This window comes from Neolamprologus brichardi, chromosome 10 (assembly GCF_056152115.1).
Source record: "Neolamprologus brichardi isolate AB-2024 chromosome 10, ASM5615211v1, whole genome shotgun sequence".
Taxonomy (NCBI): Eukaryota; Metazoa; Chordata; class Actinopteri; order Cichliformes; family Cichlidae; genus Neolamprologus; species Neolamprologus brichardi.
The window spans coordinates 27,390,285-27,408,207 of NC_142113.1; the positions used below are offsets into that span (position 1 = coordinate 27,390,285).

At 39.3% G+C, this 17,923-nt stretch overlaps 1 protein-coding gene across 5 annotated transcripts in view; it reads left to right on the forward strand.

The window, feature by feature from the left end:
* The window catches only part of cadm1a (cell adhesion molecule 1a), a 471,405-nt gene extending 457,602 nt beyond the window's left edge, over nt 1-13,803 (forward strand). For all 5 annotated transcript variants that reach the window (XM_006785090.3, XM_006785091.3, XM_006785093.3 and 2 more), the window contains 2 exons: nt 1,194-1,322; nt 8,858-13,803. In XM_006785090.3, coding sequence (XP_006785153.2) covers nt 1,194-1,322; nt 8,858-8,976 — 248 coding nt within the window. In that variant the 3' untranslated portion in view covers nt 8,977-13,803. The remainder of the gene's footprint in view (nt 1-1,193; nt 1,323-8,857) is intronic.
* Nucleotides 13,804-17,923: the final 4,120 nt, after the last annotated feature.

The window sequence follows — 17,923 nt, forward strand, 5'->3', positions numbered from 1 at the left end:
AACTGCTGATGAGGTTTGGACACATAGTTTGAGTACAGTGTGGAAAATTGTGGTATAATTGTGACTTTGGTGTTGTTAACATAGGATCGAAGCGTGGTATGTTGTATGTGTCACAAGCTAAACATGCATCCTGGCCCTGAACAGCTCACCTGTAAGAATCACATTTTACCATTTCTTATCCTGTCAATATGCTCCAAATGCAATATAGATTCTCTAAACATGTAGCTTACTGAGCCATATGTGTGTGTGATCGCTGAACGAATCAGTGTAGTAAGTTGATTCGGTCAAAAACTGAATTGGCTTCCTTGGTACAGTTGTAAAGTTGAATAAATGTCAGTAAGTGTATTACTGTATTAAAATATTACTGTAAAATATTACAGTAAGTGTATTACTGTATTAAAGTATTAAGTATTAAAATATATATGTTAACCTGTGATTTTACAAAATGAACAATCTCTCCTTATTTGCAGCACCATTGTTGCTTTCGAAGTAATAACTTTTTAATATTCTTCATAACTCTGGCTGTACTGTTCCTTCTTACTGAAGCTGGTCGGTCTTGATCGGTCCATTTAGAAGAAATGTCGAACGCGTCAAACGCCCCCCTTTTATGTGAGCGCGTGCAGAGCCTGAAGCAGAAAGCCTGCTTTAACAAAGGAAGTTGATAACCACCCTTGTGATACCCATTATGTCTGACTGAGCTAACACAAAGAAACACTTGCTATGTCAAACTTGCTTCTTAGTACACCCTCTGGACCTCCATATGATTATGAAAGGACATGTGTCAACATGTTTTTCCACCAAAAAACACATACGTTAAATTTCTGCGCAAGACTGCTGACATCTGTGTCTGCATGTGTTTATTTCTCCCACTGAGCTCGTTCAGGAAGAGTAAAGCAGTATTAAATTCATTTCTTTTGAAACACAAGAGCGACAGTCATGACAGTCAACCAGGCAGCTCTGGATTTACTGGAGTGTATGAGTCCAAATCTTCAGTTTTGTTAAAGCAGTGCATCTTAGGCATTGCTGCTCCAAAGTTCCTCTATCTAAATGCCTTGTATTAAATATAATCTTCATTTCTATCACTTTAACTCTCAGACTGTGTGGTAGGGATTTGGTGACTGATCGCTATTCTCTCAATGTCAAGAGAAGTTTTAGTAGCACTGTTACTGATTTTGTTTTTTCTTCCCATTCAGATTCACGAGCCGGAGAAGGAGCACCCAGAACAGTGGACCATGCAGTTATCGGAGGAGTGGTGGCTGTGGTCGTGTTCGCTATGCTCTGTCTACTCATTGTCTTGGGACGCTACTTTGCAAGACACAAAGGTAGTAGATATAGGAAATGTCTAAAAAGTCGAATTATTTGCTAAATGTTTGAATGTTGATACAGTTGTGTCAACTGCTCATTAGCACAAATATCAAATCAGCCAATCAAATGGCTCAATACATTTATGCATTTAGGCATGGTCAAGATGAACCGTTGAAGCACAAACTGGACAACAGAGCAATGTGCCAAACAGACTGGTCTGGTCTTCTAGTATTTAACGTCTTTATTGAGATGCTACACAACCATATCTAGGGTTTACAGAGATTGATCCAAAGGTGAGAAAAGAACCAGTAAGCATCAGTGCTCTGGGGGGAAATCTCATGTTGATGTGAAGGCAACAGTCAGTAAACTAACCTCAACTAATGCAGAAGAGCATCTCTGAATGCAGATGGGCTAAAGTTGCAGAAGACCACACCGGGCACAACTTCTGTCAGCTAAAAACAGCAAACTGAGGCTACAGTTAACATGGGCTCAAAAAAATAGACAATGGAAGATTTGAAAAATGCTATATGGTCCGATGAGTCTCTATTTCTGTTGCAACATTTGGATAAGAGATAAGATATGCAGTAAATGACATGAAATTATGGATCTATCCTGCCTTGTATCAACAGTTCAGGCTTGACACACACTACCAGCGTGACTCGCCATCGCTTTATGACTATGGTGTGCCCGTGTTCTGATGGCTACTTCTGGCCATGCCACAAAGTTCAAATCATCTCAAACTGCTTTTCTTGAACGTGACAATGCATTCCCTGTACTCAAATGGCCTTAGTTTAATAGAGCACATTTGAAGGCTGGTTGTGCCTCTGGAGGTAGAGTGGGTCATCTAATGACCAGATGCCAAAGTGCCCTTGGGCAACCCTGAGTTGCTCCCGATGCGTTTATCTGGGTGTAAATTTGTGTGAATGTCAGATAGAAACCAGTGCTTGTTTGAACGTGTATCAATTGGTGAATAAGAATTGTATAAAACACTTTGAGTCCTCAAGTAGAGAGCGAAGCTGCTGTGTACGGACAAGTCTTTTTACTATTTACCATTTACCTTTGGGATATGGTGGAACAGGAGAGTCACATAATAGATGCTCAGCTGTCAAATCTGAAGCAGCTGTATGATGCTATCATGTCAACATGGAGCAAAATCTCTGAGGAATGTTTCCGGCACCTTGTTGAATCACTGCCACGAAGAAGGCAGTTCTGATGGCAAAAGGGGGGGTCTAATCCACTATTAGCAAGGCATACCCAAAAGCTCCATATGATACATTTAAATTTTGTGTATAATTTTTAAGAAGTACCTGTTATTTCACAGCAGCTTTCCTTTTAAGCATTATCTGTCCCAGCAGGCAGTTTGTCAAGTGTAGCCTCTTTACTTTGTTTCTGCAAAAACGACTTATTACATCAATGGATGGTTGCTATCAAAATGATGGAAAGACAGCTATTAAGGCTATGGGTTACTGATGATGAGTAAAATTACATTTTTCATGCAGTCCTGCCGCATAGTATAACAAATCTTGTATGCCGTCCTCACAACAGAGAAATAATTAGAATCTATAACACATTTCACACTTTGATGTTTCTTATGCGGGGGGAAATGAATTGGGTACATTAACCACTTTAGAGAGGAAGTACAGTAAATGAGGCAAATTAAAAGTATAGAGGAAATGTGCTCTTATTTCAGTGGTGCTGAACTCTGAGTGGCTCCTTACATTTGTGTCTAGAAGCAACATGGAAGCTGTTTGCTGGTAGATCTTAGCGGTGCAGTGAACCTTTGAGGCAGTGAGGTTTGCAGTAGCTCCAGTGATTCGTACGACTGTTTCCCAGATCGACACACAAAAACAGCCTCTGTCTAGCTGACTCCGACTGACGTGACTTATTGACACCGACGACCAGGCACACAGCCATGTGAAGCAGTCCCACTGTTGTGTTACCGAGTGCAGCAGTGCAGATTTTAAAAGATAACTCTAGTTTATTACAACTTGGTTGTTATTCTGTATATAATGTTTTCAGCCATTTTCGTCAGTAATAAAATAATTGAAATCCATAATCCAATACTGAGATCTGGAGGTGCAGAAACATTGCTTAAAAAAAAGAAGAAAAAAGCGTTAGAGGGAGAAAGAAACAGGTGCAGTCAGACAATCAGAGAAGTCACAAACAACCCCCCCAGGTTGGTCAAACTTATTTAGAGGAGAAAGCAACTTTGAAATTACTGTCCAAACATCCATTACACCCCACAGACCAACTTCCTCAACTTTGACCCGCTGTGGAATTGGGACCTTTGTAAGGAAAAATAGGGGAAAACTGGTTCACTTCGGGCCTATTTTGTGCCCACTTCTCATAAAATGATTTGGACGGTCTTACTAAACTTTTGGCATTTTACACCCTGCCAAATCATCCAGCTGTTCATGAGTCCTGACACATCTGTCTCTGCTGGTTCCAGATCTCAGCAGTTACTTTGGCTCATGCAGAGATATTGAAACTGACTGGCAAAACTATGAAATATAAGCGGTAATAAACTGGACGTATCCTTTAGTGTTCACTTTGGAATTATTGTCACAATGCTGCTTTCCTCTTAGGCGACTCGCAACATGTTTTCAATATAAAACAGCAATAAGATGCAAGTACAAATAAAATTCAGGCCACTTTGACTAATTGTGTATATTATGAGAGGTAAACTGTTTACAAGGTAGAGTGCCTGGAGGCCAAGTATAAATATTCATGACGGAACAATAATAATAATCACGAGGAGGAAGGTTTTTGTTTGTTGTTTTTGGGGGGGATGGTGTCATTTGGTGGCTACACCTATGCCGAGTAAATCTGAGATGCGAGGCTGCAGCAGCCACTCAGAAAATGTTTGGATTAGAACAGAAATATTGTCTCAGGCAACTTTTAACTACCTCTTTAAAAACTTTCCAATAATTACTCAACATCATACTTACCTGAAGGGACCCACAGCCCTGAGAGTAAGTGAAGCAGCAGATTTGTATTAACTGAAGATAAGGTTGGAGGACCACAAAAGTCTCATATTACTGTTCAAACTTCTGCAAAATTGAGACACATTAAGAATTTTATGAAGTTATGATGTGGAATATAAATATATATATTCCACATCATAACTTCATAACTATATATATACTAGGGCTGCCACAAACAATTGTTTTGATAGTCGACTAGTCACCGATTATTTTTGCGATTAGTCGACTAATCGGATCATGCATCCACTGGACGTAAAACGTACAGCTTATTGCACCAGCATGCATCTGCTCTTATATAACTATCATTAGCTTACAGCTTTAAGGTAAATGGTAAATGGACTGGTTCTTATATAGCACTTTTCTACTCTGTCTGAGCACTCAAGGCGCTTTATACAAATAATTCATTCACCCAGTCACACAAGCACTTCTAAGCTCTTAAGTGCTAAGTATCTAACATTCATACACATTCACAGTCCGATGGATGCATCGGAGAGCAACATGGGGTTAGCGTCTTGCCCAAGGATATTTGGCATGCAGACTGGAGCAGCCTGGGATCGAACCACCGACCTTCTGGTTAGTGGCTGCCAGAGCTACAGCCAGTATGTTCCGTTATTACACTCTTAAATCCTACTACTTATTCCTGCGTTTTTTGGGATCTTACAAAGCTTCAAACGACGCGTCAACTATTAAATTAGTCGTCGACGATTTTAATAGTCGACATAATCGTGACTAGTCGACTAATTGTGGCAGCCCTAATATATACACATATGAACAGGTGTACATGTACACATACATGCTTTATAGTATATACAGCATAAAAGAAAAAGTTTTCACATGGGTGCAGTGTAAAAAACACTAGGTTGCTCCACTCACACCCAGTGTGAGGGGAAGTGAGAGGGTTAGCCTTTGGCGCTTTGAGGGTTCAGTTGTGTGATTGAAGCCCAGATTAAAGTTAGAGTAAAATATTGGGATCTCTCGTGTTGTCCTTACATACCTCTACACTATATCCTTACTGCTTCCATAGAAATGAAGAGGGTAAGTAGCAGCCAGCCGCTGCTAATCAAATGCACTTGATTAATTGATCATCAGCAAGTGGAAGCACCTCTTTAAAAGCAGACGTTTTTGGTGGTTTTCTGGTCTGGAAATATAAAGGTGTAAATTCCAGGGAGAAAAAAAAAGGCAATGATCTTAGAAAAGCAATTTTTGCTTTGTATCAGTCTGGGAAAGGTAATAAGTCCATTTCCGAATAATATAGAGTCTGGCATTCTACAGCTAGAAAGATTATTCACAAAAAAACATCCAAGACAGCTGCCAGTCTGCCAGCAGTGGACGTCTGAAATTCACTTCAAGGTCAGACTGTGCAATGCTCAAAGAAACTGAAAAAACCCCAAGAGCTACATCTCAGACTCAGTTATCATGTTAAATGTCAAAGATCATGACAATACAATTAGAAAAAGACTGAACAAGTACAGTTTGTTTGGCAGCACAGCTTAGATTTGAAAAGTTGCTTCTGAAAAACACTTCTCTAACAATGTCCTTTGGGCAGATGAGAGTGGAGATGTTTGACCATATTGCATTGAGTCGACCATGAACTCCTCTGTAGACCAAAGTAGTCTAGAGTCAAATGTGAGACCATCTGTTTGACAACTGAAGCTTGGCCAAAATTGGGTCATGCAGCAGGACAGTCAGAAAATCTACAACAACATGTTTGAAAAAGACACGAGTCAGAGTGTTGCAAGGAGACCTTAAGAGAGCTGTGCATGAAGGAATGCATGCAAACTTCAATGGTCTAAAGCATGATGTGTGCCATCTAAAATTTTCTCAGAAGTCAATGTGCCATATGATTGCATTAGCAATAATTTTAATAACGCTCTATATTAACAGTTACACACTATATAGAACAACTTTATAGAATTATATTTGTTTGCAGATGTTGGCAGCTATCGACGAATAGTTATCTATTTTGAAACAAAAAACGACACTTTTTATCCATAACAGCAAATGAACTGTACAACAGAAAATGCAAATGCTACTTATGGTCTCCTCACACCACTGATAAGAAAAATAAACTGGGCCAATGTGGCATGTTTGTTACTACAGAGATACACATGTTAATGTGATCTCCGGTCTCCCACTCAGAGATACAGGTCTCCGAGTGTCCAGCATTCAGACGGCTACCTGAGGACACTCAGATATGTAGAGCCAAATACAGCAACAAATCCAGCTGCGTTTGTAGTTCTGCAAACTTTGACCCCCACAGAGTCAAATCAGCTGCATTTCGATGTCCTCTGTGTCCAGCCAGTTAACGCAAAGCAAATCCAGCTGCTCATTAAAGCTTTCTGGTTTGATCAGAAAAGAAAACATTGGTCCATACACCTGAAAGTCCCAAAAACACATTGTGAATTCTGCCTCAAATACACGGATGTATCCGTGTATTTCCGCGGTGCTGATGCTGCGCTGAGTGGACAGATCTTGAAGCAGATGGTCAGATGATTTCTATACATTTTACATCAAATAAAAACTTTGGTTGTAAGATTCAGATAATTATTTAATAAAAGCTAGACATTTTAATGAGAATAAGAAAGAAAAGTATTTGTGCCCCCCTCTCCCTGTTAATGCCCTACCTGCCCCCCTAGCAAAACTTTGCTAGACCCGCCCCTGCACAGTTACCAGCTGTCAGCTCCTTAGAAAAGGATCCTGGTGTTATTTGTCTCTGAGAAACAGTTCATAACTTCCCTTCAACTCATTCATGTCACCTAAAAGGTAAACCTGTTTCTCCATCACCTGCTCAGCTCTGATGATTCAGTAAGGACATCTCCTGGTTTCATCTTCATGTTTCCCTCTCCCCAGATAACCAAACCGATATCATGACCAGCAGCTTTTACAGCTGTGGCTCCAGCAAACATCAGCTGATACTAGAAATTAATATTACATCAATTCTAACAACAGCTGATCAAGCTTAAACGTGCTGCTGTTGTTTAGCGCGACATCTGCTGGTTTCCTCTTCCTGGCGCAAAGTGGGCGATAAACAAACAAGAGAAAAAGCCGATCAGCTGATCATTGATCAGTTTCACGATTGAAGTAGCAACAGGAGAGGGAGGGGGAGAGAATGAGAGAAGAAGAGGCAGCTGCAGCATAAAGACAGAATAACTCCAGCTTTGTGTCTTTGTGAACTGTGTTCTTTTTCAGCTCAATACGAAACGCGTAATATTTTCTCTGAATACGGGACGATTACGCTTTTTACGGGACGGCAACTCTACTAACTAACCTTATGAATAAAGTTCACTATCAGTAACATCAAAGCACCCGCCCAGCTGTATAGAAACTCCGTCATGCTAGCTAGCACGCAGTACGAGTTATTGTAACTGACTGTAAAAAGTCAGCGCAACGAAAATAAACTCCACCTAAACTTGGCTTATATCTGACCCAGATAGACTGCAGGTCATGACTTCTCGGACACTCGGACCGGCGGCCGCCTCGGGTCTCTCCTCCTCCTGCCTCCCCTTTCCTTCATCCACCTGCTGGCCTCTGTGGAAGCTCCGCCACAGCCACCACCAAACAACTAAGTTATTTTTACACACCGGCCAGCATATGGCCAATCCACCACCTTTCATTGTTTACAAAAAAACAAAACAAAACATCGGCCCATAAAAATTAAAAATCAACATCGGCCAGTATGCTCGATGGCCAGTCCAGCTACAGTTGTGCAATCAGTTAACCCCTGGCACGCGTGCCCAGGGTTGCTGACCCCTGATCTAAAGCAACGTAAAGAAGAGTGGATCCAAAATTCCTTCCTGGCAATGTGAGAGGTGACAAAGTCATACAGAAATCAGTTACGTCACGGTATTGTTGCTAACAGGTTGTTTTTGAAACTACTGAATCATGAGGTATACTTAGTTTTTCACACACTACTTCTGGATTTTGCCTCAATCTTTGTTAAATAAATGACGATGTTGTTCATCTGAGGTCAAGGTTATATTTGAATTAATTTAATACATGCTAAGGACTAGATGATATTTTGTTTACTGTGTTCTGATACGTAAAACCTTAAAACAGACAGGGTAAATGTTCTTTTTCAGGTCTGCATAATTTGCCAGCCAGCCTTTTTCGCAGCACTCCAGCACCTTGTTTCTCTCTTTTCAGACAGCATTTTTGCTTTTAATGTGGCACTACTGTCCCTCATTCTTCCTAAAATATTGTCATCATCACCTCTACTTTGATAGGCTGTGAATAACTCTTGTAAATTAGGTTTGAAGTGGCTGGCTAGTCCCTTTTTGTGTGAACTTGACAAGGTTAATTTGAAGGTGTGAGCAACACTCTTCCTGACACTCAAGATCATTTTGAAACCCTGATTTTCATGTGCCAATCATAAAGGAAAGTGAGGGGAGACGCTGTGTAATCTGAATATCGCCGCTTGCTGGTGTTCGGTATATGTAAATGGCCACACAGTGAAGGATTTGCATAATTGGGTGCTGTGAGATGGAGAGCCACATTTTAATCTTTTGTATCATCTGAGCAGCAGGCTATTATCCAGTTCGTGACACTGTCCTCCATCCTGTCCTCCTCAGGTACCTACTTCACACACGAAGCCAAAGGAGCAGACGACGCAGCGGATGCAGATACAGCCATCATCAATGCCGAGGGTGGCCACACCAATTCTGATGAAAAGAAGGAGTACTACATCTAATCAGAACAGGACCCCTCACCTCCAATGTCCTGCTTGGGACGCTGAAGGGTTTTTTGGGACGGGGAGAGGGGGAAAAGGTGGGGGTTGACAGAGGGGTTGGAATCGGTTCGGTGGAGGGGTAGAAGAGACACGGGATTTTAAAGAAAGGCCTGGTTTTAAGCCGTTGTCTAGTCTAGTCTGCAGATGTAGATGGAATGTTGTGTGTGTTTAAAAAAAGAAAAAATCAAAAAAGGATAAAAAATGTTAGGGTCTGGGGTTTTCAGTATACAGGGATGGGTAGAGGGTGGGAGGGTGTGCCAGAAATCACTGTAGAGAGCTTCACCATTCAACACCTCCCTAACTGCTGGTACAAATTTTATTTAGTTCAACCATTTGCAGAAAATTCTGTGCCTTGTTCGAAATCTTTTGGTTCTACCCATATTTTGCATTTGTGTTGATCATCGTTTGCATAACCTCGTTGCTCCCCTTTTCCCGTTTCATCTTCCCACCTCGTAATTATCAGTGTGCTGTTGGCTTTTGTATGAGGGTAAAATTACACAGCCACTTTATTAATGTCTCTTAATGTGTCTGCACAAACGGATCCTCTCCTGCATAACAAAAACTCTTTCCAGTATACTGTGATTTGTCTCAAGCCATTACTTTCTTCTCTTTCTCCCTGAAGTTTTGACAGCTCTAAAAATGCATGGAACGCTTTACATATCATTGTACAAAGGACATAAAAGAGAAACAGGTTTGTAGTACTGGACCACACACGCGACACCACAGAAAGAAACACGACTAAAACAGAGGCACAGAGGCTAATGTAAAAGGATGTTCCCATTTCAACAGGCCGGTTCAGTTTGAAAATTCATATTTAAAAACCTCGGTTTTCTTTTTGCAGAGCAGATATACTTCTGTATTACTGTCTTTTAAGGCATTACATTCCTTAGTGAAAAGAAGCAGTGCATTATTTTGTCCTCGCTGCACTGCCATTTCATAATTTTTGATTTCTTCCTCTGCTCTGTGTTATTTTTCTTCTATTTGCTGAATGGAAGGCCTGTCTTCCCACTGGCTTTTATTGAGTTGTAATGTTGGTTTTCAATTGATTTCCATCTCCTCTCACCCTAGAATATTTTTTATTATAAATGAGAAAATAAGAAAATGTAAATTGTCCTAAAATTGTTTTGACACATCCTCAGTCAAGATGCCTCTGTAATAAAAGACTGTTGGAAAAAAATATTTGGTGTTAATATTTGCCAATCAGCAGCTGACATTGCTGGTGTAGTGTACGCCATACAACAAGTTTTCCAAGTAGAGAACCAGCCTTAATATAACTCTAAACTGAAGCCCATTCAAAGTTAAGTTACATTTAATCGGTACATAGCTACACGATACATAGCAGTCAAGGTCCTCCCATTAGCCGGTTCACGTTATCTCATTGACACACAGTCCAATGTAAATCAAGCCAATGGAATCACAACTGTATTGTACACTAATCCTTACTAAGAAATATTTTTTACAACTTACTAGAATTACAATGGAGTACCTTTGTGGATTTTACTGTATCACGTTCATTGTCAGTTTTGTCAAACTGTAAAATATGGAAGTGTTATGGAAAGTACATGTAGAGTGTTCTGAGAGACAAACCATTCGCAGCCATTCACCACCATACACTATATGGACAAAAGTATCTTTGAGTACAGGTGTTTTGGGTCGCCACAGCTGTAGAAAATCAAGCACCGAGCCGTGCGGTCTACTTTTACGAACATTTGTGACGGGATGGGTTCTTCTAAGGAGCTCACTGAATTCTAACGTGGGGCTGTAACAATGTGCCACCAGTGCAACAAGTCAGTTTGTGAAATTTTTTCCCTTCTAGGTATTCCACATCTAGTCTAAGTGAAACCACAGGACCTTAGCCACACAGTTATAGAGCTCCAGCCCTCCTCTGGCATTAACATCAGCACAAATCTGTGTGCCAGGAGCTTCATGGCACTAAGAAGCTCCTTTAGGTGTAATGAGTAGGTGACCAAGTACTTTTGTCCATGTAATGTACATAATTTTGCTCAAATTCATTCATTTTTGAACACCAAAATATTAATTTTGCATGTATGCTCATGCTAGAACCCGTTGTTTTTGCTTCTCTATCATGGTTTATGTACAACCTGCCAAAAGCCAATGAGAATCTGTTTTGCTATGTCAGTTTGGGAGCACCGAGGACACCAAAAGTAATTAATTGTTCATAAGATGACATATTACACGTTGTGGTCCTTGGTGTTAATCCATGGTTTGCATTATTGCTCTGGCTTTTCAACATGGCAATGTGGGTTTACCAGTGACATTGTTTCTCATTATTATGTGTTCGCACAGCAAGCAACACGCTTAATGAATCCTTTCTCCATGTGACAGCTGTGGGTGGATAAAGCTGGAGGTTTCAGATGCCGTGTGCAATTTCAAGAGTTTGAAACACTGAAAGCATATTTATTTCGTGGCTTTTTTCTGTTGTGATATTACATCACACTTCGAAGATTTGTCAAAGTTAGCATGTGCCCAACATCAGCAGTAGCAGTTATTTTTTTTAAAGTGAAGGTGGTCTAATGTTGAAAAACTAGAGTCAAGAGGACAAACTAAATCATATTAGTCAAGGAAAAGGTGGCAGTTTGATTTCTAGTGTTTATCTACCATCCACATACTGTTAATTTCAGCTCAAAATCTGAATTACTAATGTTTGCTTGTTTATTCATATACATTATTTGTTGTTGTTGTTTATTAAATGGGACACCTGTGGAATTGGAACAGTTAAGCTTTGCATTAAATCCATTTTCAAGAAATTTGAAAAGCGTAAGCGTAAGATGATGCTTGATTTCTGAATTACGCCTCTAAATAAAATTAATGCAATCTGTTTAAAAATCTCAAATCTTAAACCTGCTTTACCTTTCCCTTGTTTTGTAATGAGATGGAAATGTGTTTCAAAATGACTTTGAAACACTTTGGTCAGACTTTGCCCCCCTTTGCAAGTTGCTAACTGTTAAAATTACTTTCTAATTTTAATAGGAAAAAATGTTTTTTAAGCTTCATAAAATGCGTTCTTTGAGAGAACTCAATAAGATGTTGGGATAAATAAATCAAGACACTGAAAACCACTTTTCCAGTTCATCACTGTTTGGAGCATTTATGGATTCTTTGGCACTTAATGGTGTTGCTTGCCATGTGTACACTCACTATGATTTAACACTGTGTTGCTATGTTAAAGCATTTGATTGGATTTTGTTAATGCGCAGCTCGTATTGCGACACATTACCAATGTGATAGCTTTAATATTTCATGGTCATGCATGAAGACAACATTCAGCCTTTCCATGTTGAGATTTGGGGTGGCTTTTAGACATAGCTCTTGTGAAATCCACAGTGCAAATTACACTTTCTTGACCATCTGTGCATTTAAAAACGTTTAAGTTTTGGGGGGAGGGGTGATTTTAGAGCACAGCAAGTGGAACGGGGGGAGCTGTGGATACGTTATTTTTAGTTTTGGATGTGGTAGTTGTAGATAGGATTTGCAGGAGAGACAATGCGGACAAAAATCAAAGGTGTTGTGTCCAACTCTCTCCATCTGTTTCTTGTTAAAACTTGAGTTCATTTTCATTAGTTCTGGACTCACAAAGTAATTTGATCACAAAGTTAACACTGTATGCTGACGACACTGTTTTGTGTTTGTTAAATGGACGGGTGGGGGTGGGGGTGGGGAGCTGATTAGGTAAATGTTTCACGGTCTGGTGTCTGATTAAACTATTAATTGACTTGTTATTGTTGCTTTATGAATCACAGAGCAGATGTCACTTTCATCTGTAAGACTGATATTGTGTGATTTGTATTTTCCAGTGAGCACTATTTCGCTTCAGTGACATGTGGCAGCTTTGATTTAAATCAGACTTCAAAATATGTACTTGCCAATAAAGGAATAGAACTGAATATTGTCTTCTCCCTAAGGCTGATACGTTAATATTTTATTTGTGAATATTAAACTTTTTGCAGATTGGAATGCCATGAGTGTTTTACGTTATAAAGATATTTTTTTTGTACTCCCAAATTTCCAACATAAGAAAGTGAAAAAAATATATTTAAGTACGCTTAATTATTCCGAATCTTAGGTGCATAACAGAACGATAAGGTTATTGTACATATCATTTTATTTTCCATTATTCCCAGTGAAGTTTTAAAAAACGTTGACTATGGTCTTATCTTACAGTGCAACTGAGGTCGTTTTCTTCCCATTAAATTCTTTTGCTAGTGTCCTGTCTCAGGTTCATGCCTTGCTGACTGATGTGACTGCATCTCAGGTAGAATGCAAAATTTAGGCCCCACCTATCAATGACATAAAAGCAAGTACAATACATCATTAAATACAATTAAGTACAAAACAGAAGTTTAGGTCCCAAAGCAAAAAGGGTGAGATATTTTGCTTCTATGTTGTACATGTTTTATGTATTTTTCTTAATATTTGGTGCACTGTAAAAGATGTGTTAAGTATTGCTTTGTGTTAACATAGGTACTAAAGAGTACAATGTTTATTGGAATGAAGCAGGATCAGAAACTTGTTGTGGCTGTACTTCTGTCAATTTCAACGCACCACCACCTTTTGATTCCCAAAAAGTTTTCTTTCACCAGTCATTCTTTTCAGATTGATTATTTTTGTCTCTCTGCTGTACTTGGGAAATGTTAATGTGTATTAATGGAGAAGAGGAGTTCCACATTCCCATACACATTTTGTATTGGTTCATAAATAGACATTTTTACAAAACAATGAAGAGTTCTTGTCTTAATAAAAGAGAAAAGATATAAATGTCCAAAATAATCAGTGTTGGCATTGGTTTTTTTTAATAGACTTTAGGTGAATTATTAAATGTAAAATGCTATACGTATAATATGGGCGCAGAGCAATACATACAGTAATATTTACTTTGGAATTAAACAACAACAACTGTCCACCCTAGCATCTTCTTTGTCTTCCCCAATAGACACAAACTCTACTTTATCTATTCATTCCTGTTTCTGGACACAGATTTTTGTTTAAGTGAAGGGTCTCAGTCATCCAGGTCATCAAAGTCTAAGGAGCTTGAAAAGAAAAGCACCTGGACTTCTTTAAGTTTCCTTGAAGACATTTCACCTCTCATCCGAGAAGCTTCTTCAATTCTAAGAGCAATTCGGGATCACCAGAAACTTGGCTCGTGTGGTCCAAGATTCAGCAGGCATGTCCTGATTTAAAACCGAATTGCCTGAGGATAGAAGCTCCTATTGAGCCTCTCTGTTTTTGCCCAGATGGTGCTGAACCTTCTGCCTGATTGCATAAGTTGTAACAGGTTATTTATGGGATGGGACGGGCCCTTCAATATCTGAGCTGCTCTGGACCAGCATCTCCTGGTGTAAATGTCCTGTAGGGAGGGGAGAGCAGCCCTGCTGTAGCGTTCTGCTGTACGGAAAGTCCTGAGGATCACTGAAAGGACCCTGAAATTCCTCAGTTGTCTGAGATAGTACAGGTGCCGACTGGCCTTTTTAGACTGGACCTGAATGTGGGCAGACCATGTCAGGTCTGAGGAGATACTTGAAGGACTGCACCCTCTCCACTGGAGCTCCATTGATGACAATGGGCTTGTAGTCTCTGTGCTTACTCCTTCTGAAGTCCACCACCAGCTCCTTGGTCTTGCCAATGTTGCCGATGTAGGTAGAGGATCCATGACCCTCTTGGGGACACTCCCATAGGGCTTAAAATCTGGGACTCTCCACCAATTGCTCTTAGAACTAAAGAAGCTTCTCGGATGAGAGGTGAAACGTCTTCAAGGAAACCTAAAGAAGTCCTTTCCAAGCTCCTTAGACTGTTCCTGCAGATGAACCACATTATTTTTGTGTTCCTGAATGTGATTTTTCATATATCACATACTGATTCATGACAATGCAAACAAAATTGACATTTTGCACTTTTAAAAGACAAACACCCCTGCATTGATTGCTTTAGTTGCTCTCTGAGTTGGAGTGAATCTTGAAAAACAGCAATGCAACCAGAATTGGAGTATGTTTGCCTTGAAAATAAAAGTTGTGCCTTACTGCTATAACAAAATTGTGTCAAAAGATGCAACCATTTTTTTTGCATCATACCTTCATGGTTTTACTACTCCATTAGCATTTGCAGATAACTTGGCATCTTCCATGCAAAGTATAGGTGTCTGTGACAAAGGACTATACCACTTCAGCTAGTCACAGCAATACACACAAGCTGAGGTCTCCCTAAGGCCTTAGCCTGCGTGACTGAGGACTTGGGGAGCACAGGTTGTGTCTTCCTGAGCACAAATTATTATTGTGTTTCTGGATATGATTTATAATCTGCCCGGTCTCATATGCTCTGATTTATGTCAGTGTACACAAAACAAATGTTTACCGCTTGTAAAAAGCAGAAAGTCTACATTTGGACTTGAGGGGTTGCACCTAAGCTTGGGTCATACATGTCATACAAGATTTTCAAACATCATGTATTTTTAGTACATCACGTGTTTGGGTTGTGACTAAAAATGACTTGATGTGGTTTAGAAAAATCCCACAATTTTGCTGGTGAATACTAAATCCAGACTTTTACTAGACAACATTCTGCTGCCTGTCAAAGAAAAAACCTGACATCTATGAAGAGAACCACAGAGGTTCTTAAGTGACAATTATACATTTGCCTGTGAGAAACGGTGTCACAAGCGAGTCGCAGTGGAATACAAGTTTGATGTTTAGAGTGTCGTAATTTTGTTGGTGGATGAACATAACTCCATTACAGGAAACAGTGGAGGGGGTTTTACACTTTCTTTCATTTTGAAATGTCTCATAAAAGCGTAATTATCCACACAGGTTCAGCTTCGCTGAGCACTGTTGATGAATATCACAAGTGTATTTTGATTGAGACAAAGGTAGGTGTAATGGGATGGCTCTGCACATCCACTTATTCTTTGAAAGTGAAAACCTTGGCAAGTGGAGATGACATGAAATCTTTATCACATGCATAAACCAGTGTGAATATGGAGTATAAAATCAGAACTATCAATTAACACAAAGTGTACCATGTTGAGAGTGCCATGAAAGCTTTGACACATTTGGCAAGGTTTAGACTCTGACTCTTTTAAATCAACATCTCAAATATATGAAAGTAGTATCATTGATCTCAACACAGACAGAGTTGGTGTGAGGTGAACTGTCTGTCACAGACAAATGTAGTCCTCCATTCATATTTAATGTTCATGAGTTAGGCTCTACTTTACACGTTAACAGACCTGTAATATTCAGTATTCAGTAGATGACTTGAGTAGAAGACGATATTATCTTTTTAATTACAATTTCGCCCCAGGCTCTCATTATACCTCAAGTGCTGTATATAATGAGCCAACATCTTAAATAAGTAAAGGTGATACTGCTATTGATTAGAAAGTTAAGACCCGAGGCAGGCTATCAGTCATAGAAAATGTACTTCTGAGCTCATGTTTAATGTGTGTGCCAGTTGGTCTCTTATGGAATCATTACTCAATATCCTCAAATAACTATTGAAAGAAAGAAATCCTATTCATTACACTTTAACAGACTCTCTACATAAATAGCTCCGTCCTAATAAAGCAAAGTCAAACCCTTCATGTCCTCACTGATGATGTTTTGTACACAGTAATGAAAAGGTCAGTGGTGCGGTGTTAGCTCTTTGTGTTAACCTTGCATGCTCAAAAGGTTAATATAGATATCCTGCAATAAGGAATACATTATTTATCCATTACTTGCGCGCAGCAATGACATTATTATTTGAGTCATCACAAGATAGCGTTTTGATTCTTATTTAATGAACTCCTTTAAAAAAATGTCCTTGTTACCATTTGCATATTATTCAGGGGATTGGTTGTTTAGCACCTACCCAGAGGCCATTAAGATTAGAAGGCCATGAGGAGGCTCTGCAAAGTAAACCTTTATAGCCTTGTATCAACAGGTGAACAAGAAGTGATTATGAATGATTTAGTAACTGCGAGATCGTGAGGGGCAGGAAAGAGCAGAGCTATAAACTCTGGTGGTAATGGCAACCCTTAAGGCTACTTGGGAAATTAGGCTGTCTGTAAGGTCAACAATTACGCTACTTGTCTTTGCTCTGCAATCAGACCAGGTCCCCATTACGCAGAGAATTTTTTTAGACATCCTTTTTGTATGCAATAATTGAGTGAATAATTAGTTTTTATGTTTCTGCTCTGTATTTAAGCCTGTCTGTTGAAATTACATTAATATACTATTTGTTTTTGTCATTTATTTTTCCTTCTGAGGAATCATGACATGTCAGAACATGTAAGATTGGGGCTTATGGTTAGGTGTAAATATGATATCTATACTTGTCATTGTCATGGTCTGTTAGTCCATAGGTTATATTTTTCATTTTGAGATTGTAATTGCAGTTAAGACTTAGGTGTTTCACAATTTGTTTTATCTCTAGCCATAGGTCTGTTTTTTCTTTATATAGTATTTTGTAGGTGTAGGTTTCCTTATATTGTCTTCTTAAGTCCACATCTTTATATTAGCTATTTCCATCTTATGTTTCTTCCTATTTAATATTGGTAGTCCTTTGTCGCTCATACCATAGCCTTGTTTTTGCTTCCTTCTTCTCATTGTCATTGATTAATTTCAGCTGCACCTTGTTTTCCCAGCTGTGTCTCATTGCTCTGATTAATCTTCAGTGTATTTAAAACCCCTTTCTCTGTCTCTCATGTGTTCTCTGTGAGTATTTGTTTTCCTGGCCTATGTGCTCCAGTTTCTTTGCATTATTGCCTCAGTGGCTTTTGCTTTGTTTTGGGACTTTGGTGTACTACCTAATAAAGGGTCTTTTTTTTTTGTTTGCTTGCTTTTTTTGAGCTTCTGCCAGTCTCTGAATCCTGTACTTGGGTTCTGTATCTTGTTAAAAAATACCACTTTACTAGTTA